General features: G+C 47.6%; 1 protein-coding gene and 1 long non-coding RNA gene across 3 annotated transcripts in view; one reads left to right on the top strand and one right to left on the bottom strand.

Moving 5' to 3' along the window:
- Positions 1–25,606, top strand: part of NTPCR (nucleoside-triphosphatase, cancer-related) — a 36,826-nt gene that overhangs the window by 10,443 nt on the left and 777 nt on the right. Inside the window, exon 4 of one of the 2 annotated variants that reach the window (XM_067711087.1) lies at positions 16,237–16,442. In XM_067711087.1, the coding sequence (XP_067567188.1) occupies positions 16,237–16,413 (177 nt within the window). In that variant the 3' untranslated portion in view covers positions 16,414–16,442. Of the gene's footprint in view, positions 1–16,232; positions 16,443–25,606 lie in introns of both variants that reach the window. The other variant, XM_067711086.1, reaches the window with a different exon arrangement.
- LOC137209415 (uncharacterized) lies at positions 1,421–25,358 on the bottom strand. The gene is made up of 5 exons (XR_010936052.1): positions 22,751–25,358; positions 15,183–17,971; positions 10,939–14,487; positions 8,929–9,123; positions 1,421–1,532 (listed from the first exon to the last, which is right to left on the bottom strand). It is a non-coding gene; the product is annotated as an uncharacterized lncRNA (long non-coding RNA).

The following is a 25,606-nucleotide window of genomic DNA, read 5'->3' as shown; positions in this document are numbered from 1 at the left end:
CAATTTAGTTGCTCTTTTCAAAGAACCAACTTTCGGTTTTGTTGACTATGTATTACTTGTTTTTTGCATTCATTCATCAAATATTTATCAAATCCCAGATATACAGTCAGGAAAAAAACATGTTTTCTACTCTCCCCAAACTCTCATTCTAGTGGGAAATGTAGACATTAAACAAATAAATGTATAATTGTCATTAATGCAGCCAAGAAGAAAAGCAGGGTGCTGTGAGAGAAGGAGGAGGAACTGACTTTAGACCTGGTGACCAGGAAAGAGCTCTGAGGAGGTGACATTTGGATGAAATGAAAAGATCAGAGGGCACCATCCCTTCCGGGAGGGAATCCTGGGGTGTTGTATGGGGGTGTCTGGGAGAACGTCACGGATGATAGAAGCAGAGACACCGAGGCCGGGGGCCCTGGGCAGGAGCAGGTGGGGGAGGTACGGTGGGTGAGCCGGGTAGAGTCCCATGATGCAGGGTTTTGTGGCGCATATTAAGGAATATGGGTTTTATATCATCTATTATAGACTCACACCATTGATTTATAATACTGTCGTGAAGATTGAAGAGTATGGACCTGTCTCAAGAGGCAATTCTTTATCAACTTTGCGGCGGTCTCCGTCGTACCAGCAGTCGAGTCCAAGGTCCTCCCCGGGGCCCGGAAGGCCGGCTCTGTCCGGGCCTCCTGCCCTCCGTCCTCCCCATCTCCCGCCTGCCGGCTCAGCCTGTTCCCCTCGTGCCCGGCCCCCAGCCTTCCGCCCTTGGCACTGCTGTTTCTGTGGTTGGCAGGCTCCTCATATCTTGGCCTCTCTGCTCATTCAGGGCTCAGCTAAAAGGGGCGGTGAGGGCTTTGGCAGGTGCCAAAGCTTTGGCTGCTGGAAAGGTCAGGTTTGCCTGCTGAGGGCAGCTTCTGACTCCCGGGGCCGGCGGGATGTTGCACTGTGTTGGTAGCGGCTGCTGCCCCTCCAAGCCCACCTGCTCCTCGGCTTCACCCCCCCTCGCCTGCTCCCCTCACCTTTCTTCCTGATTTCTTCCTCTAGGAACTTTCGTTCCCTGCACTGGGGACTCTCGTGCCTGTTGTCTTGTGCGGAAACAGTCAGGAAGCATGATATTTTTCTCTCTAGTTCTTTTCCCGTCAAATACCTACCTCTCTACTTAAATGCTCAAGAAGCAAGTGAAATACTTCAAATCAAATTCCAGATGATGACTCTGGCTTTGGGTACTGGATCCATATAAAGAATGATTTTTACTTACCTTGCTTAGAGCAGACAATCCTAGGAGAGCAGTGTGCACATACGGCCTTGACGTCTATCTGCAGGATTATATAAGAAATCGTGTACTGACCGGAATAAGAACTTGAATCTCTTTTTTTTCTTAGTTAAAAAAGAAAGAAAAGCAGACTCTTCCAATATTTTATACTTTGATTACCAAACCCAGACTTTCAACATTCTAGGTAGGAAAATTTCCCAGGCTGCAGGTTCCTATCCATGGGTTTCTTTTCTGAAGCAGAATTTTTTCTCCCATCTCATGTATTTTACTGGGGACAAAGAAAGGAAAAGGAATTAGTGTTTTGCCTTTATACTTAAAAAAGAAAGAAAGAAAGAAAAGAAAGTTTAAGTAACAGGCAACAAAAATAGGATATTATAGAGAGACAGGTTTCATTATTGGCAATTGGAATGACCGACTAAAGTAAGCTGAAAGTTTTAGAAACCACATTTAGGCCGGTGACAGCCTTTATTTTTTTGTTGCTTTTTTATTTTTTATTGAAATATAGTTGAGTTACAATGTTGCATTAATCTCTGCTGTACAGCAAAGTGACACCATTATACACATATAGACATTCTTTTTTACATTGTTTCCCATTATGTTTTATCCCAGGTTATTGAATATAGTACCCTGTTTTGTATAGTAGGACCTTGTTGTTTATCCATCCTTTATGTAATAGTTTACATCTGTTAACCCCAAACTCCCAATTCTTCCCTCCCCTCCCCCTTCCCCCTTGGCAACCACAAGTCTGTTCTCTATGTCTGTGAGTCTGTTTCTGTTGTGTAGCTAAGTTCATTCGTGCCGTATTTTAGATTCCACATATAAGTGATATCATATGGTATCTGTCTTTCAGACTCACTTCACTTAGTGTGCTAATCGCTAGGTCCATCCATGTTGCTGCAAGTGGCATTATTTCGTTCTTTTTTTTTATGGCTGAGTAATATTCCATTGTGTATATGTACCACATCTTCTTTATCCATTCATCTGTCAGTGGACATTCAGGTTGTTTCCATGTCTTGGCTATTATAAATAGTGCTGCTATGAACATAGGGGTGCATGTATCTTTTTTTTTTTTTTTTGCAGTACGCAGGCCTCTCACTGTTGTGGCCTCTCCCGTTGCGGAGCACAGGCTCCGGACGCGCAAGCTCAGCGGCCATGGCTCATGGGCCCAGCCGCTCCGCGGCATGTGGGATCTTCTCGGACTGGGGCACGAACCCGTGTCCCCTGCATCGGCAGGCGGACTCTCAACCACTGTGCCACCAGGGAAGCCCTGCATGTATCTTTTTGAATTATGGTTTTGTCCAGATATATGCCCAGGAGTGGAATTGCTGGATCATACAGTAACTCTATTTTTAGTTTTTTTTTTTTTTTAAAAGGAACAGACTGCCCTTAAATATAATAGTGTTTATTTATTTTTACTTGTTGACAGTTTGCTTTATTTATTTATTTATGGCTGTGTTGGGTCTTCGTTTCTGTGCGAGGGCTTTCTCTAGTTGCGGCGAGCGGGGGCCACTCTTCATCGCGGTGCGTGGGCCTCTCACTATCACTGCCTCTCTTGTTGCGGAGCACAGGCTCCAGACGCGCAGGCTCAGTAGTTGTGGCTCACGGGCCTAGTTGTTCCGCGGCATGTGGGATCTTCCCGGACCAGGGCTCGAACCCATGTCCCCTGCATTGGCAGGCAGATTCTCAACCACTGTGCCACCAGGGAAGCCCTATTTTTAGTTTTTTGAGGAACCTCCATTACTGTTTTCCGTAGTGGCTGCACCAACTTACATGCCCATCAACAGTGTTTCAGCATTCTCTTTTCTCCACACCCTTTCCGGCATTTATTATTTGCAGATTTTTTAATGATGGCCATTCTGACCAGTATGAGGTAGTACCTCACTGTAGTTTTGATTTGTATTTCTCTAATAGTTAGTGATGTTGAGCATCTTTTCCTGTGCCTATTGGCCATCTGTATGTCTTTGGAGAAGTGTCTATTTAGGTCTTCTGCCCATTTTTCGATTGGGTTGTTTGTTTTTTTTTTGTTGAGTTGTATGAGCTGTTTGTATATTTTGGAAATTAAGCCCTTGTCAGTCACATTGTTTGCAAATATTTTCTCCCATTCTGTAGGTTGTTTTTTTGTTTTGTTTATGGTTTCTTTTGCTGTGCAAAAGCTTGTAAGTTTGATTAGGTCCCATTTGTTTATTTTTGTGTTTATTTCTATTGCCTTGGGAGACTGACCTAAGAAAACATTGGTATGATTTATGTCATAGAATGTTTTGCCTGTGTTCTCCTCTAGGAGTTTTATGGTGTCTTGTTTTATATTTAAGTCTTTAAGCCATTTTGAGTCTATTTTTGTGCATGGTGTGAAGGTGCGTTCTAGCTTCATTGATTTACATGCAGCTGTCCAGTTTTCCCAGCACCACTTGCTGAAGAGACTTTTTCCCATTTTATTGATATATTCTTGCCTCCTTTGTTGAAGATTAATTAACCATAAGTGTGTAGGGTTTTTGTTTGTTTTTTTTTTTGGTGGTGGCTTATGGGATATTAGTTCCCGGATCAGGGATTGAACCCCGGCCCCTGTCAGGGAAAGCGAGGAGTCCTAACCACTCGACTGCCAGGGAATTAGGTAAGTGTGTAGATTTATTTCTGGGCTCTATTCTATTCCATTGATCCGTTTTCTGTTTTTGTGCCAACACAACGCTGTTTTGATGACTGTAGCTTTGTAGTATAGTCTGAGGTTTGGGAGGGTTATGCCTCCAGGCAGGTGAGAGCCTTTAAACAGACAGTGGGTTAGCTTCTAGCGCCCAGGGTATATGAAAACACGAACTCTGACAATAAGTTAAGGAATATCTATTAAGTGCTTCCTATGTGTGAGAAACTTCACTATTGTTGAAAAATATTTTGAGTTGTTTTTTTTAGGTACTGTGAAAAACATAAGAAAAATTATTCTTTGGGCCAGCAGGGCCATGCCTGTGGGTTGGGGAGTAAGAATGTGTCTGGGAGCCGAAAGGCAGCAGCCTGAGGCCAGGCAGAAGCCAGCCTGCTGTGGGGCTCTTGCTGCTCTTCCCCAGGCAGGAGTGGAGGCCAGCCCACCACCATGGGCACATGGGAAATCGACACAGAATAGATGGTAAACATTCTAGACTCAGTAAGGCTTTTAGAAAGCCCTGGTAGACTTTACTATTGTTGATTTTTCTTTTCATTCCATGGCTACGTCTTCCCTCATTTGACAACATTTACTGTTTTCTTGAGTATTAAAGTTCTACATACTTAAGGTAGAAAATGTGTAAAAAGTATAAAATAAGAAAAGAAAATATGGATAACTCAGTCTTATCACTGAGTTAACCACTTTTAGCATATTTTGTTTCTGCCCTTTTTCTATACCTCGTTTCTTTATTATAGTCATCCAAAATTGGGGAAAATGCCAAATATAGTTTTATAGGTTTGGGCTTTTTCATTTAATACGATTGAGTGACATGGGAATGGTCTCACAACATGATAATCTTCAAAACTGTGATACTTTGGGAATTCCCTGGCGGTCCAGTGGTTAGGACTCCGTGATTCCACTGCAGGAGGCATGGGTTCAATCCCCGGTCAGGGAACTAAGATCCCACAAGCGGTGCGGTATGGCAAAAAAACAACAACAACTGTGATACTTTAATGACTGCATAATATATGGTGGTATGGATTTCCATCTCTGATTTAACTGTTACTCCCTCAGTGTCGGACATTGAATTTATTTATCACTGTTGCAGGTAACTTTGCAGGAAGCCCTCTTTGTGGATCATCCTTAATCCAGCCATGACTGTCTCCCTGTGGGGGACCTACGGGTGGAATACGGGGTGGAGGGGTGTGAATTTCCAGGGTGTTGCTGTGTGTGTGTGACAGTTGTGTCACTTTGCACCCCCTGCCATGTGCATGTGTGCTTCTCTTGCTGCACTTCTGCCAACACTGAGCACTATACTGACTTTTGATACTAAAACACGTTGCTTTGCTTTGATTTATCTTTTTAAAGTACTAATGAGGTTAAAAGTTTTTCAGTTGTTTTATTGGGTATTTTTAAGAATCTAAGTTGTTTGTTCATTTCCGCATTTTTTTCTTTTAGCTTAAAGAGATCTTTTATAAGGTAAATAACTTTTTTTATTTTTATTGATTCTCTTTCTCAGTTTGTCGCTTTGGTGATTTCCTTTTTTTTTCTTTTTTAATATTGAGAAAGTCTGTTCCTATTCCAAGTTAATATAAAATTTTTTACCTATATGTTTCTTCTTCTGTGTGCTTTTTTTTTTGACATTTTTTTAATCCATCTGGATTTATCTGGAATGTAATATTCAATGAGACTCTCAATTGATTTTCTTCCAAATACTTAGCTGGTTTTCCAAAATCATCTGTTAATAACTCATTTCTCATTAGTTTATTATGCTGCATTTATTATATTAAAAAAATACCTGTGTGTGTATAATGTTTTAGGGTTGTCTGTTCTCTTTCGTTGATCTGTTTGATGCTTGCATCAGTACTCTGGTAATTACTTGTATTACTCTTCTTCAAAACAATGTCTTATCCGTTCTTGTTTGCTTGTTCTTCCAAATTGTGGCAATGTTAGTGATAATAGTAATGGTGGTGGTAAAGTTACTGAGTTCAAATTATGCTTCAGACACTAACTCATTTAATCCTCAGGACAACACTGTCACTGTTTTCCTGTTTTACAGATGAGGAAACTGAGGCATAGAATAGAAAGTAATTTGCCCAACGACAAACAGCTTATAAGCAGCAGTACTGGTATGAACTGTAATCTGTTACAAAAAGTCTTGTATGAAGTGACTGGAATTATACAAAAATGTAGTTATTATAATATAAAGAACATACTAATCTTCCAGACAGTCTTCATTCTCTACAGCCAAAACAGAATCTCTCTCTCTTTCCGTTTCTTTTTAAAAAATTTTTTGTAAGGTTATTCATGGATCTTTTGTATTTTCTGATGCTGCTATAATTAAGATTGCTTTTTCAGTTTTCTAATGATCAAGGCTGTTAGGATAACGCTGGCCTTTTGCATAATGGTCTTTTTGACAGCCACCTTGAATGCTTTATTAGAATTTGATGCAGTATAGGATTTAACATTTTGGTTGGTTCCCGGTGTATCTCCTACTCACACAAAACGGTAACAGCAGATTATAAGGTTGTGAAGAACAAGAGACGTCTACTCAAAGCCTTATTTTTTAGGCTGAGCAGTGTCATTTTTTATAAAGATCCATGGAAGGGATAATGAGCTAGAACCAGAATACCCACTGAAAACCCACACGCTTGGTTGCGTTTTTCTGTTTTGTTCAAAATATGGCTTTCAGTGCATATTCTTTCTGAGAGCAGGATCTGCTTTTGATTCTGAAAGAAGAGTCTGCTTCAGATCTTTGAAACTTCATTTGAAGGTGCGAGATCAACTGTCCAGGGAAAGGTTCTTTTTTTTAATACCTTGACCTGGAAAGGCCACTTAGTATTTCAGGCCACTGAGCTTTAGAAAGAATTTAGAAAAATCGAGTCAGGAGCCGTTCTTGAAAGGCTGACAAGAGCCCAAGCATGCTTTAGAATCTCCTTCGCTGTTAGCAAGCCTGGCATTCGCTTCTTGGTTCCGCCCCATGTTCTGATTCTGTACCTCACGATCACACGTACGTATTACAAGATCAGCAAGGGGAATTAGAAGCTATCTGGTGCAGACATGAAAAGTAAAAATTTTTCAGTAAAAGCATTCCTGCAGTGAATCAAAATAGGAAGAAGAACTGCAAGCATCGTATAAGGTTGGCTCCTTAGTTCACCGTGCAGGCTTTGTCGTGGCCGCCCTTCCGGTGATCTCCCGGGTTCCACCGGGCAGGTGGGCTGCTCATCACTTCCCACTGCCGGCCGGGGTGCAGTTCTGTGCAGTTAGATGCCAAGCCGGCTGCTGCCCTGGGTTTCCTCTCCTTCGCGTGACTCTTCTGCACCCCCTCCCAAGAAGCACGGGGAAGTCACGTGCTCCGGAAGTGTGCCTGGAGAAGGATGTGTGCGACTGGCCTTTCTTTCTCCCTCTGACCACCCGCTCTGTCCTTCCTCCTGGCCCTTGTCCTGTGCACATCGGTCTGAAGCCCTGTGCGCCGTCAGAAGGAAGCTCTCATGCCAGGAGTTGGTGCTTTTCTTGAACCAGATACTGAGAAAGTATGCATGTGAGTGTTTTCTTTTTTTGTATTGAGTCTTAACTTTTAAAAACTTTATTTGGATATAATTTTACTCCTAGAGAACCTTGTAAAGATAAGGATAGTGCAAGACCCCCTGTGGACTTGGTATCCAGAGTCACCTATTTTTAACATTTGCCCTGTTTATTCCCTCTCTCTTCTTGTGTGTGTGTGTGTCTGTATGTTTGTATAAACATATAAATTGGGGGAGGACCATTTGAGAGTATGTTGTAATCATCACAGTACGTAAGTCCTAAACGTGCAGTATTTTTCCTGAAGCGTAAGGATATGCTGTTACATAATTGGCGCAGTTGTCAACCTCAGTCAGTTTACTGAGAAAATCCTTTGATCTACCCTACCCCTCATATGCTGGTTTTAGAAGTTGACTTAACAGTGTTGTTCGTAGCATTTCTTTTCCTTCAGTCTAGAGCCAGGCATTACCTTTAGTTGTCGTGTCTTGATAGCCTCCTTTAACGTGGAACATTTCCACGGTCATGTTTTTTGTCCTTTGTGACAGTGACATTTTTGAAGAGTGCAGCTCTATTTTCATAGGATGTTCCTCTTTTGGGGCTTTCTGATGGTTCCTTGTGATTGGGTTCAGCTGGAATTCTGTAGTGTGTGGTGAGGCATCCTTCCTGGCCTCTCATCTGGAGGCATGTGATGGTTGGTGATGGTAATTTGATTACCCGATCAAGGAATTGACCAGTTTCTTCCCTGTACGTTTATTCTTTTTTTCCTTTGAACTAGTAGCTGTGAGTAGGGAGCTGTTTATGACCAAGCACATCCTCCTCAGCACAATTTCTCCCAGTTAATTTTTCTAATTTATTTATTTGCAGTACGCGGGCCTCCCACCTCTGTGGCCTCTCCCGTCACGGAGCACAGGCTCCAGACGCACAGGCTCAGCGGCCGTGGCTCACGGGCCCAGCCGCTCTGCAGCATGTGGGATCTTCCCGGACCAGGGCACGAACCTGTGTCCCCTGCATCGGCAGGCGGACCCTCAACCACTGCGCCACCAGGGAAGCCCTTTTCTAATACTTTATAAACTTTATTAGGTTATCTTAAGATAATAACTTTCTCTTGAGTCTTCAACTGGAAAGCAAATTTAGCTACCCCGTTTTGAAATACTTTCTATAGCAAGGTGAAACAAACATAAAATCACTGTACATTCAAAAACTGAACAAGACAAATCCATAAAGATTGATTTTTCCCTGATCTAAGCTGTACTCCTCTCCTCTCTTTGTATCCATTTACCTCATTAGTTAGAAAAAAAAAGTCGTCACCATTTCACTGTAGCAAAAATTATCAACTTTTATCTCCTTCAGAGAATTTCTAATAGAAGGTTATCAGGCATCAAAAATACCAAACTTTTATCAAAAGCTTAAGTAGTGATTAAAATTTTTACTAAGCAATTGAAATTTAAAAAAAAACAGTTATTGTAAACACCGTCAGCTGATAAGGAGGATTTAGAAGGTAGTACAGGCATACCTCGTTGTCTTGTGCTTTGCAGATACTGCCTTTTTTTTACAAACTGAAGGTTTGCGGCCTCCAAGCATTCAAGTGAAAGGAAGAGTTGCACGTCTTTTCACTTTTCAAAAGCTGGAAATGATTAAGCTCAGCGAGGAAGGTACGTTGAAAGCCGAGACAGGCAGAAAGCTATGCCTCCTGTGCCAGTTAGCCAAGCTGTGAGTGCAAAGGAAAAGTTCTTGAAGGAAATTAAAAGTGAACACACAAATGATAAGAAAGCAAAGCACCCTTACTGCTGATAGGAAGAAAGTTTTAGTGTTTGGAGAGAGGATCAAAACAGCGACAACATTCCATTAAGCCAGAGCGTAATCCAGAGCAAAGCCCTAACTCTCTTCAGTTCTTTGAGGGTTGAGAGAGGTGAGGAAACCGCAGAAGAAGAGCTTGAAGCCAGCAGAGGTTGGTTCATGAGGTTTGAGGAAAGAAGCTGTCTCCATAACATGAAAGTACAGGGTAAAGCCCCAGGTGCTGATGCCCAAGCTGCAGCAAGTTCTCCAGAAGGTCTAGCTGAGATATTCATGAAGGTGGCTACACCAAACAACAGATTTTCAATGTAGAAGAAACAGCCTTCTGTTGGAAGAAGATGCCACATAGGACCTTCATAGCTGGAGAGGAGAAGTCAATGCCTGGCTTCAAAGCTTCAAAGGACAGGCTGACTCTCTTGGTAGGGGCCAGTGCAGCTGGTGACTTGAAGTTGAAGCCAGTGTTTATTTACCATTCTGGAAATCCTAGAGCCCTTAAGAATTATGTGAAATCTACTCTTCCTGTGCTCTGTACGTGCAATAACAAAGCCTGGTGACAGCACATCTGTTGACAACATAGTTTGCTGAATATATGAAGCCCACTGCTGAGACCTACTGCTCAGAAAAAAAGATTCCTTTCAAAATTGACAATGCACCTGGTCACCCAAGAGCTCTGATGGAGAAGCTGGAGATTCATGTTTTCTTCATGCCTGCTCAGAAAACATCCATTCTACAGCCCATGGATCAAAGAGTAACTTCAACTTTTAGGTCTTATTATTTAAGGAATATATTTTGTAAGGCTATAGCTGCCAGAGATAGTGATTCTTCTGATGGATCTGGGCAAAGTCAATTGAAAACCTTCTGGAAAGGATTCACTGTTCTAGATGCCATTAAGAATGTTCATGATTCATGGGAAGAGGTCAGAATATCAACATTAACAGGAATTTGAAAGAAGTTGCTTCCAGTCCTCATGGGTGACTTTGAGGGGTTCAAGACCTCAGTGGATGATCCAGTGATTCCACTTTTGGAGGTTCATCCTAATGAGAGAGTCAAATGTGTGTATAAGGATATTCTGTGCAGCGTTTTAATAAAAGCCATAATATTGAAAAAAAAAGACCTCAGTGGAGGAAGTAACCACAGATGTGGTGGAAACAGCAAGAGAACTAGAAGTGGAGCCTGAAGATGGGACTGAACTGCTGCCATCTCAGGATACAGCTTTAATGGATGAGGAGTTGCTTCTTATGGACGAGCAAGAAAAGAGGTTTCTTGAGATGGAATCTACTCCTGGTGAAGATGCTGTGAGATTGTTGACATGACAACAAAGATTTAGGGTATTCCATAAACTTAGTTGATAAAGCAGTAGCAGGGTTTGAGAGGATTGACTCCAATTTTGAAAGAAGGTCTATGCTGTCAAACAGCATTGCCTGCTGCCGAGAAATCATTCGTAGGAGCCAATCAATGCGACAGACCTCATTGTTGTCTTATTTTAAGACATTGTCATGGCCACCCCACCCTTCAGCAACCACCGTCCGGATCGGTCAGCAGCCTTCAGCACTGAGGCAAGACCGTCCACCGGCAGAAAGATTACTCCTTGCTAAAAGCTCAGATGATGGTTAGCAGTTTTTAGTAATAAAGTATTTTTTAATTAAGGTACGTACATCGTTCTTTTAGACATAATGCGATTGCACACTTTTTAGATGCACCAAGAAACTAAAAAATTCATGCGACTCACCTTAGTGTGATACTGGCTTTATTCCGGGTGCCTGGAAGCGAGCTCCGCATCTCGCCGAGGCAAGCCTGTGCACATTGGGATGCCCGCTCCTGTCTTCTCTACTGTGTGCAAAGAGGTGAGCTCCTGGCAGAGGGTAGAGGCCCCTTCACCTGCAGGGCCATTCTCTGTACGTGAGAAAATGAGGTTGGTGATATTTTTGCTCTGGGACCCCAAATAGGTAGGGTTTTTTGAGTAATATAATTAATCCAAAAAAATAGCGTTTTTGTGGCTATACCTCTGTAGGGCCCTAGAAACTAAGGCACTCTTCCTTCTCTCATTGGCGAAAAAAGTGGTTTCTTCATGGTGAGATGACTTTCTGAGACTCAGTTCTTTCCTTAGTTCATGTGGAAACTGTGCAGATGGAATTGCCTACGGTGGGTGGCAGAGGCCATGGAGTTGGGTGATACTGGGTCAGCCTCCCCAGCCCTGTCCCTTGGGAGCTCGGGGACTGGATGAGTCACTTACCCCCTGGCTTCCCTTCCTTCGTTGTAGCGCAGAGATGTCGATGTCTGCTACGTGAAGTTATTAGGACTGAAGGCGGTCATGCTTGTAAAGTGTGTTAGTCCCGGCTGCCAGGAGGTGCAGAGCATAGGGATGGTTATGGTCACTTTTCTTGAGAAGTTGAGGGAGGTGATGGGCGCAGGACCTTGGGAGGACGTCACATCAACAGTCTGATTTGTGTTCGCTGGGAACCGGGGCCCGTCATGGGACCCACGAGCCCAAACATCTAGTCCGGTCCCACGGCGCTGGGATCACGAGGGGGACTGGGTTCTTGATCCCCCTGGGCTGACAGTCAGCCCCAGGGTCCTTCTCGTAGCTTGGAAGATGCCAAGGCGCTCTGCGGTCAGGTGCTGGTGTGGAGCCGGGGGAGGCCCGTGGGGACACCAGGAAGAGCCTCAGGACCAGCCTCCGGCACGTGGTGGGAGCAGCTCTGCCCCGCGCGTGCTCAGTGCTGCGGGGCGCACAGGGCCGCCTGAACGCCTCGTCCTGGCCGCCAGCCTGGCATCTTACTCCCCGGGGACACGCAGTCGACATGCCGCCAGACTGCTGAGGGATCCTAAAACTTTAAAGCTTGGAACAAACACACATAAAAGTCTAGCTGGAGCCCTGCCTTACAGCTAATGACTTAAGAGGGTCGAGGAACTTGCTCAGCCTTGGCCGCTGTTGGCACCATTTGCCTTTCCAGCTTCCCCAGAACTTGTGGCTATTCAGGGGGCAGGGCTCCAGTTCTGTTGCCTACCTTCTGGCCGACGGCCGCCTGGTTCCCTCCCGTCACTTCTGAGACTTGCTGTCCCAGACAGGCGAGCTCAGAAGCCAGTCTGTGTCTGATGTTTAAAAAAAAACAAATGGCAACCTTAATACCACTGGAAATATGTATTATTTAAATAATTCAGAATAAGGCAAAGGCAACTTTAATTAGCTTTTTCTTCGTTCAGTATTTTGGTTGAAGGAAATTGCTTATTTTATGTTTACATTTTCTTTGTATCCTTAAAAGTCCACATAAGGATGAAACAAAGGACCAAAAGAATCACACTGTTTTTCAGCTCTCCAGCAAAGCTGATACGGAGGTATTTCATTGTCGCTCTAAATTGATTTACTCTTTCTGGAAAGCAAGCTAGCTGGGTGTAACCAAAGCTATAACATTATTCGTAACTTCTCTCACTCCTGGCTTATCAACGTTAGGACTCTATCCCAAGAAAATATCTTCTCCCTCAGAACCAACATAGGGACTGAAATATGCTTTGCACAGAGAAGGTTTTCCCACTCTTTGTGACAGTGAAAATGTATAACGAGCTGAAATGCAAGCACAGGAGCAGAGCGTGGGGATTGGCACAGAGGACCGCAGTGATGCCGCCTGAGTTGTCTTCTGCGGGGAGGGGATGCCCGGAGAACGGCTGCTCCCATAGGGTGTGCTCAGTGCTTTTAACCACGTGGCCCAGAGCCACCCAGAGTCCTGCACGGGCTCCTTACTCCGTACCCACGGCTGGAACCCACGGCCGGAAACGGGGAAGCCGGAGCCAGGCTACTGATGGTTTTCAAACCTGGGCCCTAGTGCTGTACCCCTGTGTCTTCATCAACTCAGAAGAGCATTTAGAATAATGGAAAACAGGGTGAATGGTCACTGAGTTTTTTTTGTTTCCTTTTAAAATTGAAACAATTTCTTTCCATGTAGAAAGGAAACAATTCTGAACATAATTGTAGTTCTTTTATTAAGCTCATTCATATATGTTCATGTGTTATTCAGAAAAACAGGCTGACTGTTTACAGGTGTCTGAGTGGCTTAGCCTCTGACATCAGTCTCAACTGAGCGTGAATAACTCAATTTTTCATTAAAAATCCCAGCCTTTTTGAGATTCCTATAGTTTCTGGATAAAGAAAGTCCCTAATTCTGGACAGAATGGGGATTTTATATAAGCTAAGGTTTTAAAATGAGCATTTCCAGTTGGTAGAAAATAATGTCTACGTGTGTGTCCGGAAGTTTAAATGATGTAGGTGAGCTCTCATTGGTGCACGTCGCAGAGAAAGGCAGGCAGGGTGGCTGTGGAGCCGTGTGCTTTATCGTGGACCTGCTCACGTGTATCTGACCGCCCGCGTACGTGCACCCACTAAACACAGAGCCATGGGTGCTCACGCATGCTTTGATGCTGTTTGTCTCGGAACTAACCGCTTTCAAAACTGTCGTTCTGATGTGCTGGAGTGGAGTTCTGTTTGCTGTTTAGATTGTAGCCTCCGGAAAGACAGCGTCCACAGGTATTCATAGTCTCTGGGGGCAGCAAAATGCCCCAGACACTCCTTACTCAGAGGCAGGTCAGTTGGGATGGCTCGCTGTTGTGGGAGTGTCTGTTTTTATGCTGACACACGGGTGGCCGATAGCTGTTTTCTTTCTCCCCAGTTTGACTGCGTTGGGTCTTCGTTGCTGCGCGTGGGCTTTCTCTAGTTGCAGCGAGCGGGGGCTGCTCTTTGTCGCGGTGCACGGGCTTCTCATTGCAGTGGCTTCTCTTGTTGTGGAGCACGGGCTCTAGGCGAGCAGGCTCAGTAGTTGTGGCGCACGGTCTCTGTAGTGGTGGCTCACGGGCTCTACAGCGCAGGATCGGTAGTTGTGGTGCACGGGTTTAGTTGCTCCGCGGCATGTGGGATCTTCCCGGACCAGGGATCAAACCCGTGTCCCCTGCAGTGGCAGGCGGATTCTTAACCACTGCGCCACCAGGGAAGCCCTGGCATTCATTTTTTGAAGAAAATGTTGAAATAGGAACTGACCCCTCACTCTCCCTCGCTTAGCTGCCCTGCCAGCGCAGGGCCACATCAGCTGCCTCAGCCCAGCTTTGCGCTGTTCAACTCCATGGGAAGGAAAAAGATGAATACAGCGTCATCTCTGCCTCTAGCGGGGAGACGGGGCAGCTATGTGTATACAAACGCACGCAGGTCCACTCAGAGGTGAACGGGAAGTGACGAGCAACACAGAAGCCTGGGTGCTTGTTTAGACCTCTCTCGCACGACGACAGTGGGCCCCTTCCTGGTCTTTCTGCCAATAAAAGGAGTGGAAAAATATGTTATATGTATTTGATAATAAGCAGGAGAATTAAGAGTACCACTTACAGAAAAGTTTGAAAACCACTGCTCTAAGGCTTCCCTCCAATCCCATGCTGTCTGTTCCAAAAGAAGTCGCCCCTGTCTTCCTGAATCCACACAGTGAGCAGCCTTTCAAGCACAATGTGTGATCCTGACTTTGAGTCTCAGCCTTTGGACAGCATCCCACCCCTCTGTGCACCATACGAGGCTCCAGGATCTGCCCTCAGCCCCATCTGTCACTGGTCACCATATGCACGCCACCCATGGCCACACTGTGTAAGAGCTTTGGTATTTAGAACTGGAGCAAAATCTAGCTTAACTTAGCCATTCATTCTGAGAATGTATTGATGTTAGTATTTAAGGAATCTGAGAACTTACAGTGAAAAGTACTTTGTAAATCAGCTTTACATACCGTTTTCAAAATAATCATTTATATAAAGATATAGAAATGTATTTGTCACTCAGCATTCACTGAAGTGCTTATTGTATGTTCTATTGTGTCCCTGCTGTGGAAAAACTACTGAAAGTCCTATCAGCTTTCTCTGGGAAGGCTTTCTAGAGAGGACATGTGTATTAGTTCCCTGTTGCTGTGTAACAAATTACCCCAAGATCTAGCAGCTTAAAACAACGAACACTTATAATCTCACAGTTTCCCTGGATCAGGAATCCAGGAACGGCTTTGCTGAATGGTTCAGGCTCAGGGTCTCTCATGAAGCTACAGTGCCCTGAGGCTTCCAAGTTCACGGTCATGGTTGCTGGGAGGCCTGAGATCCTCCCTGGCTGTTGACATGAGGCCTCAGTTCCTTATCACCTGGACCTCACCGTCAGCTGCCTGCGTGTCCTCGCAACATAGCAGGCATCTTCCCTGTGAGCAGGTGATCCAGGATAGGTGGATGGATGGATGGATGGATGAATGGATAGAGATTGAGACCAAGACAGAAACAGCAGTCTCTTTTGCGTGCTGTCAGTCTCTGGTGATCACACAGACCCACCTTGGTACTGTGGGGAGGGGTCTGCACAGGGTGCACATCCCAGGAGCTGGGAATAATGAGGACTCTTGGAGGCTGGCTGCCCCACCTCTTCCTAGAGGGTTCTTCAAGGACATAGTGGAAGTGCATCGGTATAAAGACACTAGCAGGGGAAGCTGAGATTAAAGGGCACACAACGTGCTCACTTTTTTTTTTTTTTTTAACCAGGACTCCTTCTCTTTTCATTTTCATTCCTTTCCACCGACCCTCGTAGCGCAGATTGGGAAATACACAGGCATCTGGCCGCAGCGGTCACCTCCTCCTAGCAGACAGGCCATCATACAACTCAAAATCGAAACAACTGACAAGGGCTCCCAGGCCTGCTGCCTCAGTTCTTCTAAGCCTGCTTATTGCCTGGGTGTCTGTAAATATAAAGCTTGGTCGTTATCAGGACCATTCCAGAAGAGCGGAAATTGCCAGGGAAACTGGGTGCTCAGGGAACGGAGTTTTCTGGGTGCTGTGGTCTCCAGGGGAGCTCCCCTGGATTCTCCCGCCAGTTGATTGCTCTGGGTGGACGGAGAGACGGCCTCCTGCTTCCCGAAGTGGGGCTGCCTTCCCTGCTCTGACGGTCAGTTGGTGAGTGGTGGGGGAGGGGGACCCCTGGGCCCGTTGCCTCATGTGACCTGGTGTCCCAGTTAGTGTCTCTGTCATCCTCAGGCAGGTCCCAGAGGTGGCCCGGGGCAGAGCGTGTGTGTCATCGACGAGGTGGGGAAGATGGAGCTCTTCAGTCAGCCGTTCATCCAGGCCGTTCGCCAGGTGCTGTCCACCCTGGGGACTGTCGTCCTTGGCACCATCCCAGTACCCAAAGGAAAACCGCTGGCCCTCGTGGAAGAGATAAGAACCCGAAACGACATTAAGGTGTTCAGTGTGAGTACCCCCGGGCCTCTCTACCCGCAGGCGTGGAGCGGGTGCCCTGAAACAGCACATGGCTCTAGATATACCTTTGGCTTTGAGTTAGTGGTATTTTTTTCCTCTCGCGGCAGAATATAGGTGAGTTATAGAAGCGAAGTTACACCTCTGCTGGATGCCAAAGCAGACGTGCCTGCGGGGAGCCGCCCGAGGCGTCCGCCCCTCCTGCGGTGCCCTCCTCACCGGGCGCCGGGGCCTTGCCAGCATCAGCGGCAGGCAGCAGTGCTCTGGGCCTGAGCGCATCTCCCCCAGGGCGATGAGGGTGCAGAGGCAAGTGAGTGCCGTCTCCTTTTAAAGGTCTCCCTCTGAAACTGGCTGCCTCCTGCTGTGGGGAGAAGCTGCGGCTGCAGTTTGAAGCACAGTCTCCGATGCTGTAGAGTGGCACCGTCCAGAGAAGTGTCCACGAGGGTGGAAGCGTGCTCTCTGCAGCGTGTGGTGCCGTGGCCATCAGCCACACGGGACGATTTACATTTAAACTAAACGGAATTAAGTTAGAGAAATCTGTTCCTCAGTCACACTGGCCACGTGTCAGGTACCCAGCTGGTGAGACACCCTGCCCAGAACAGGTGAATCAGGCTCTGGGCGCGGCCCAGGAACTTGTCTTCGCCAGCCCTCGGGGGCTCTGGGGCCCCTGCAGTGGGAGAAGCCCTGGGGTGGAGCATGTGTGGAGGACGAGTATGTCAGGGGCAGCGTCTGGGCCGGTTGTCAGGGGCTCTGGTGGCACTGCCGGCGCTTTGCCCGCAGACTTGCCCGTCTCTCCCGCCGTCTCTCTGTGCCCCTCTTTGTCAGGCACTGTCCTCCCTGTGCCGCCTCGGTTGGTTTGCATCAGTGCGGCCACGTCGCTCTGCTGTCCCTCTCCGCCAGCCCTCTGCCGGCGCCAGGTGAAACAGTGGGGCTGGCAGGGCCACTTCTGTGGGAGGGCCGGGCGTGTGCTCTAGCTGCAGAGAGCCAGTGAGCGCCTCACACCGCTGGTTACTTGTCCCCAGGGCCGGCTGGCCCCAGGGGGACATCCCCACATTGTCACCCAGGTGTCCAGGGTACCTTTGGGCAGCAGACAGCCGCCAGGATGATTAGCCCAGCCAGACTTGGAGGAATCTGTTTGCGCTGCTGCGTTCGTTTATCCTCTCACTTGGTAGATACAGGTTGAGCATCTCCTGTGCGCTGGGCCTCACGCTACGTCTTGGTGGTGAACCAGACAGACCGCGTCTTTGTCCTCATGGAGCCGACATCCTCATGGAGGGGCTCGATGAGAGAAACGCAAGCAAGCATGTAGGCAATGGCAGAGGTGGATAAATGCAACACCAGGGCACGGTGGTCCCTGGGGACGGCGGTGGGGGAGGAGGTGGCGAACCGGGGAGGCCTGAGAGCCAGGCAGGGTCACTTCCTCGGTGGACATGGGCCTTGTCTGCGGAGTTGTATGTCACCTCCTCTATCCGTTATTTCACGTGGCTTCCGTATTAGAGTCTTTGGTTGTGATTGTCGAGTTTCTGTGGAAATAGAGACAATGGATAATGAGAGATCATGAAAGACAATTAGTCTTCAGGTCAGACAGCTTCCAGGCTGGAGGGCTGGGGAGGCGCTGATGCTAACGTCCAAGGCCTGGCTGTCTCTGCAGACTAATAACCCAGCAGTGGGACTGCGGTTGACTCTCACGTCCAGAAACCAGTGCTGTATATTAAGACAACACCACGTTTTCTCCTCTCTAAGCTAGGAGGTTATTCTCTAGACAAGGTAATCCCGGCTCCTAATGATGTAAAGTGATTAGCTTCTGGTTAATTCTGTAAGCGACCCCGTTATTCTTGTCTTTCTTGTGTTCCTCTGGGGCTCGTGTGATCTTTTGGTGCGTATTTTATAAATGAAGAATCGTATTTTCCTTATCTGCAAATTTAGGGGCTGGATTAGATGTTTCTTTGGTCCTTTCCCTTTCTAATAGGCAGCAAAGTTCCCTGAATTCATTTTTGAGAGCATCCTTTGCATCCGACGCTTAGTCCATGGTACAAGCACATGTGAGGTGTATTCCCTTCCCTCAAGAAAAACAGACCAAGGGACAGTCCAAATCTGGAGGTGGGAAGAGAGATTTGTGTGAACAGGAGTAGGGAGAGTTGTCCGGAAGGAAGTGGTTCTTGGCTGGGTTTTTGAAGGGGGAAGTGGGGAAACGAAGGAACATTCCAGATCAGGATTATGCTATGTAAAATGCGGAGGGCAGCTTCCCTGTGCTGACAGATGATGTGGAGATGGGACTGAGGTCATGATATTGGGAAAGTATTCACAATAACTCAGAAGTTATTCACATTATCTAGACTGATCTTCTTAACAGCGTCAGGTAAACAGAGCCTTACTTTTCAGAAAAACCCCTGAGGACACTTCCAGTCCTAGACAAAGTGGGATAGACACACTGCTCCCTGTCGCTCCTCCTAAGTCAGATAAAAACCTTGGACGTTGTACATAAAACAGACATAAGAAGACCTGAATGGTAGAGGGAAGAAGGCGCACTGGCCAGGGACCCCAGGGAGAGCACGAGAGACACGATTGGAAATCACTTGTCATTCCAAGAACCAGGAAAATCAGCCAGAGTGAGAGAAACAGCCGACATGCCAACAGCAAGACGTCATAGATGTTGGAGTTATAGGGCAGAGATTTTCAAACAGCCATCATAAAAATGCCTCAGTGAGCGATTACAAACCCACTGGAAACAGATGAAAAATAGAAACTCTCAGCCAAGAAATTGAAAGCTTCAGCAAAGGTACAGAAGCTGTAAGGAAGAATGAAGTGAGCATTTTAGAACGTAAAATAGCGTAACTGACGCCAGAGTCCGTGGGTAGACCCGCCAGCAGAATGGAGATGACAGAGGATGGAGTCAGTGAACCTGAGGGTGAAACGGTAGAAACTGCCCAGGAAAGAACAGACTGAAAAAATAAAATCCAGGGCCACAGGGACCTCTGGAATTCAGTAATATAGAAACTTCTATCCTGGTGCAGGTTCAGGCGTCGAAGCTTCTCTTCCCGAAAATTATGTTTCCCTCTCAGAAGTTTGGTTAAATGTTTTCCTAATTTCTTCTGTAGTTTAATGCCAAGTGTAGCCACTGCAAACTGTTATAAATTTATTTCAATATTAGGTTATGGGAGACCACATGTCAGAAAACATTTAATGGTAATGTCAGTGCTACAGAAACGAGAGGTGAAGACCTTCACGGGTCCAGATTCCAGCAGGAGCTCTCGTACTGCTTTCATCCTTCTCTGACTCACAACGTGAAAAAATATGTCTCTCCCTGCCTGTCACTTCTAACAAAAAAATGTGAGCTTGGTCATGCTGGTGGCATTTCCAAAGCATATTTCACTTGATTTCCTGCGAGATCTCTCCTTCATGAAGATGCTGGAGAATGCTGTCCCCTGAGGGGACAGGAGAGAGGAGAGACGCCCGGGGTCTCAGGAACGGGGGTTGAGCTGCCAGGGTGGCCACCAGTCCTGGGGCACCTGGGGGAGGCGCTGAGGTCCATCAGCGCGTCGGGGACGTCACGGCAGCCTGGTCATCAGTGAGAGCTGCGGGCCTTGTCCGAGGTTGTTCGCTTAGTAGGGGCACAGCCAGGATTCAGACCTCGGTCTGTTGACTCCCAAGCCTGAGCGTTACCGTAGCCCTGATGTGTGTTACCTTCGTGGGTAGGGGTGGTTCAGATGATTGGAAATCTAAGATCCCTGCAAAGTACTTGGTCTTCCTACTTTAGAAAAATGTTACTGTAACTAAAATCTGTTCTACTGTTCTGAATTCAGAGCCACTTAAACTTGTTTTAGTCCATAAAGCAGTTTTTCTTTTAGTTTTTGCCCGTGGATTGCAAGATCACAAGAAAAATGAGAACTACGTCCCAGCTTCCCTCCAATTTGGAAATTTTTAGACCTCCTCTTACTCTGCCTGGCCATGGGTTTTTTAACCAAGCAGGGTATAAACCATTTTCATCTCACCAGGAATTTGATGCTGTTTCTGGGTCACAGACTCCTGTAGGTACAGGAATGAGCATACACCTGCCGACCTTTAGGTCAAGAGTCAGTAGGCAGGGTTTTCTGTAGAAATTAACAAGGTAATCCTAAAATTCATATGGAAATTTAAAGGACCCAGCTCAAACAATCATAAAATGTTGGAAGACTCATACTTCCCGATTTCAAAACTTACTGCAAAGCTACAGGAATCAAGACAGTGTGGTGCTGGCACAGGGACAGACACGTAGATTGTCAGAATAGAGTTGAAAGTCCAAAAATAAACCCTTGCATCTGCGATCAACTGATTTTCAACAAGAGTGCCAGGACAAGTTAATGAAGAAAAAATTGTTTTTCAGCCAAAGGTGCTGGAAAACTGGACATCCACATCCAAAAGAATGAAGCCAGACCCTTACCTCACATCTGACACAAAAATTAACTCAAAACAGACCGTAGATCTACATGTAAGAATGAAACTATAGAACTCTTAGAAGAAAATATAGGAGTAATTCTCTGTAAACTTGGGTTAGGCAGAGTCTTATTTGTTCCAACACCAAAAGCACAAGTGACGAGAGAAAAGTAGATACAGTGAACTTCACCAAAATTTAAAATTTTTGTGCTTCAAAGGACACTGTCAAGAAAGTAAAAGGACAAGCCACAGGATGGGAAAAACTATTTAAGAATCATATATCTGATAAGGGACTTTGTGTATCCCAGAATACATAGAGAACTCTTACAACTCAATAATAAAACAACAAATAAACCAATTAAAAAAGGAGCAAAGAATCTGAAAAGACGTTTCTCCAAAGATAGGCAAATAGTTGATAAGCACATGAAAATGTAACACCATTAGTTTTTAGGGCAGTGCAAACCAAAACCACAGTGAGCTAGCACTGCACATTGCTGGGATGGCTATAATGAAATTAAAGGAAAGAAATGGAAAATAGTGTCAGTGAGGATGTGGAGAAATTGGAGGCCTCATACCCTGCTGCTGGGACTGTAAAAATGCAGCAGTTCGTCAGAAAGGTAGACGTGGGATCACCCTATAACTCAGCGATTCCACTTCTAAGTGTGTACCCAGAAGAATTGAAAACGTGTGTTCAAACAAAAACTCGTACACTGGTGTACATAGCAGCCAAAAAGTGACAACCCAAATGTCCATCAGCTGATGAACAAACAAACAGGATGTGGTACACACACGATGGGGCATCACTGGACAGTAAGAGGGAATGCCGTGGTGACGTGTGTTCAACGTGGAGGAGTTTACGTCACGTGACACCAAGGGAAGGAAGCCTGTCACAGAGGATTCCACACTGTACGATTCCATCTGCACGAAATGTCCAGAATAGGCAAATCTATAGACCAAAAAAATTGGTTAGTGGTTGCCAACACCTGGGGGGAAGGAGTGAGTGTAGTGGTTGAGAGTGAGGGTAATTGGGGGCGGGCGGGGAGGGCGTGATGAAAATACTCCAGATAGATAGTGCTGATGACTGCACGGCTGGGAATCTACTAAAAGCCACCGAATTCTGCCCGAGGTTGAATTTTTTGGTATATGAATTATAGCTCAGTAAAGCTACGCTGTACACTCAACGCAGAAGTCAGGACACCCAAACAAAGAACCATCACCTCTCCTTCCTCCTCCCGAGAGAAGTGGCGTTGCCATGGAAACAAAGAACCATTGCGCCCCTCCTGCCGCCTCCCGAGAGAAGCGGCGTTGCCATGGAAGCATAGTCCCATCCCACGGGCACTGGGTTCCCGAAACCCCACTGGCAAAATAATTCTTGGTTTAGAGCCTTTAAACTTCAAGGGAAAGTAGGGTTAGAGGGTTTGAATTCATGAATGAGCCTATTTTTAGGTTCAATAAAATGAAATGGAGACAATGTGAAACGGAGAGACTAGTAATCCTTTTGTTATGTGTTAATGTATAATAATGAGCATTGTCAAATTAATTTCTTTTTTCAATCCCCTGCTTATTTAAAACTTGTCAGGGTACTTCCCACACAGTTTCAAGGAAATGTATGTGGTTTTGTTTTGCTTTCTTGCACATAGTGTATACATGAAGAGGCATTTTTTTTCCCTGCCTGTTCCTCTGTCCATATGTTCACAGCCTTCCTGACGTTACCGCGCCCAAGTCATTGACTGGTAGGCCAGTCTTAGGCCCTTCCCTGGTCCCAGGAGGCTCAGAGCCACTCAGATGCCTAATAGGCCAGAGTCTTCATAATCTGTATTTAACCGCTCAGCTCTATTTCAAAGACCCTCCTCTGCTTAGAATATAAGAAGCATTGACGGAGCACCCACCCTGTGCTAGACGCAGGAGGAATGTGACGCAGCCCTGTCACCCTGGAACTCGCCGTCCAATTTTCTAGGGGCCCGAGGCCGGGCACCTCCTGCAGCCCTGGGCAGGTCATGGTGGGAGGAGAGGGCGAGGACGCCGGGGTCCTTTCTGCAGTCGTCCTCACCTCCTTTTCCCTCCCAGCCCCCAGTGCCCTCTTCTCGTTAGCCTCTCAGGAAGGGCTTTTCTGCCACCAAAAGTCTGGGGGTAGAATAAAAAGTAGACCAGAATTCTCCCGAAAGGGAAGCGTCCCTGAGTTGACAGACGATGCTGTGCTTGTTCTCGCATCTGAGGGTTTGTCTTGGCTGGAAAGGAACGTGGCAACTGAACGCTGTAAACGGCTTTGCATGAAGATCTTACTGCATAATCTTCAGAAGTCATCCTAGAAAAATCCAAGGGGGCGGCAGAATATTAGTATTCTGTTCACCAGTTTTTAGTGAGAAGTCATCAGAATGTGTCTTTTCTAGTTTTTATCCTTTGTTCTTTTTCTGTGCAAGGCTTGGAGACGTTCTCTGCGCGCTGGGGGCGGGTGGACCCTGTCCCTGCTGCAGCCCCGCAGCTCCCGGAGGACGGTGGGCGGGGCTCCAGCAGGACACCTGCGTGACCGCGGAACTGTGGCCCTGCAGCTTGGCGGTGCTCTCTGGGGCTCTTCTTTTATCATCTCTGAGCCTCCCGCCTGTTAAATCCTGCTTGTCTGCAGGCCTCCGCTGGGCCACTTGAACAGCCTGCCCCCAGGACCGGGGTCTTGGGTAGCGGGGTTTCCACCTCATCACCCTTCACTTCCCTTCATCCCCCCGCCCCAGCCATTCTTTCCGAGGGCTGAGGTCTTCAAAGACTGGAAGTGAAGCCTTAGTGATGACCCAGGGGAAGAAATCCTACCAGCAGCCTGCAGACCCTGTTTCTTCACGTGTCTCATCGCACCGGCTTCAGTTTACACTTGAACGACGTCAGAAGTGTCCAGTGCGGACCTGCTGACCTCCGGTGCCCGAGATCCACCAGCGGCGGCTCCTCTGGAGCTGGATGGCGGAGCCGGGGCCCCCTTGGGGATGTCCGAGGGAGCGGGGCGGTGCCTGGCCCCTCCTCCCCCACCCCCGCTGCCACCGTTGCCCCTGTTTTTCTTCCCTCTTTGGTCTGTCTCTCTCCTCCTCTCCCAGCTCAGCATCTCACCGTCTCTCTCACGTGTGTAAAGGGGGTGATGAAATGTCCCCATCAGAGGAGGTGGCCCTTCTGGGCCTGCAGTGAGTCCTCAGGGACCCTGATGGCAGAGCCTCGGGGACTCCTCGTGAGGCCAGGGCGGAGGCGGGGGCCGAGGGCCCGCGTGTCCTCCTGCCCTCCCTGCGTGCCGCTGCCACCCCGATCCTCCGTCCACGGCGGGGACTCCCTCGGATGCTCTCCGCAAGAACGGGCTCGGGCCAGTGTAAGCCAGAACGGCAACGAAGCCTCATGCGGATGGGCGGTTTGTCATCAAGGCGAAGACGGGGCGGATGGTCCTCCTTTCGGTGGAGCCAGGGCTGCCCGGGGTCCAGTGGGCGGCATCCTCGGACACCACCGTCAGGGGACCGGCCTCCGCCGCCTGGCTCTGTCCTTTCGGGACTCAGATGGTCAGGAGGTCCCCGGGGCCGTGGGCAGCTCTGGTGCGGCAGAGGCGCCGCGCTCTTGCAAGAAGGATGTGGGATGCAGGAGCCCCAGGCGGTGAGGTCCACTGCGCGTTTCCTCCAGAGCCGGGGCCCCTGCCCCCCGCGGCGGGGGGAGGGCCTGTAGCGGGACCAGGCCCGTCTCCTCTCGGGGACCTCGCACCCCGAACCCGCTCAAGGTCTTCCGGCCGCACGCACCTCCCCTCCGTGTGATTCTCTGCTCGGCCCTTCTCTCTGCCAGTGCCCTTCTCCCGGCGTCCACCTGTCAGATGCAACTCGGGCATAACCGCCTGCGGTTCCTCTGCAACCCTGCTCTCACTGCTGTCCACGTCTGCCCCCCGTCTGGTCTGCGGGCTCTGTGAGGTCAAGGTCCTGGTCTGAGTCTCGCCATCCCCAGCACCTTGCCCACCAGCAGAGCGTGCTGAATGTTGTGTGGGCCACCGAGGAAGGCACTGGTGATGGGAGGAGAGGCGGCTCTGCCCGTGTTCGGGGCGCAGCCCCCCACCCAGCTGCCTGGGGGCGTCTGGATGCTCGAGCTGTACTCCATGGGCCTGTGGTAGTGACAGAAAGAAAAATATAACACAGATCATCGGAGAGAGCTTGAATAAACTGTTAGTGTTGTTTGTTTTTGTAACTGTTGATCACAGAGGTAGCACACCGGGATGCAGGGGCCTGTGTCCTAGTCTGCACTGCGCCCGCGCTACCTCTGAGAGCTCAGGAAAAGCCCTGCCCTTCTCTGGGCTCCTGGTTTCTCGTCATTCACATTGACTGGTGTCGGAGGTTTCTTGCAACGTGCAAATTTGCTAAGCTCACGGAGAGGTGAGTAGATTACTGACCTTCAGAGCATCCCAGAACCCTGGGTGTGACCCAGCACCAGTGGGTCCACCTCCAGGGCCCACCTGGAGGGCCAGTGCCCACCTGAAGCACAGGTTCTCCTGGCTTCACTTCACTTCATCCTTCTTTCCAGGTCAGGCTGAGCTCAGGGGCCACGTCCCAGCCTGCATTCCCATCATCCCTCCCAGGGTTCAATTCGTAGCCCTTTTCCGGTTAAAAATCCTTCCATCATCAAAACCCACTGTCACTGTTTGAGCCGCAGCTTCACAGAAGCTGGTGGTGGGATTCGAGTCCACCGGCCCAGTTTTCAGAGCGCTCTGGAGGACCTGGGCTTCCTCCCTTGGTCGTACCTCC

This window comes from Pseudorca crassidens, chromosome 16, assembly GCF_039906515.1.
Source record: "Pseudorca crassidens isolate mPseCra1 chromosome 16, mPseCra1.hap1, whole genome shotgun sequence".
In the NCBI taxonomy this organism is placed as follows: domain Eukaryota; kingdom Metazoa; phylum Chordata; class Mammalia; order Artiodactyla; family Delphinidae; genus Pseudorca; species Pseudorca crassidens.
This window is presented reverse-complemented; position numbering and strand designations above follow the sequence as displayed.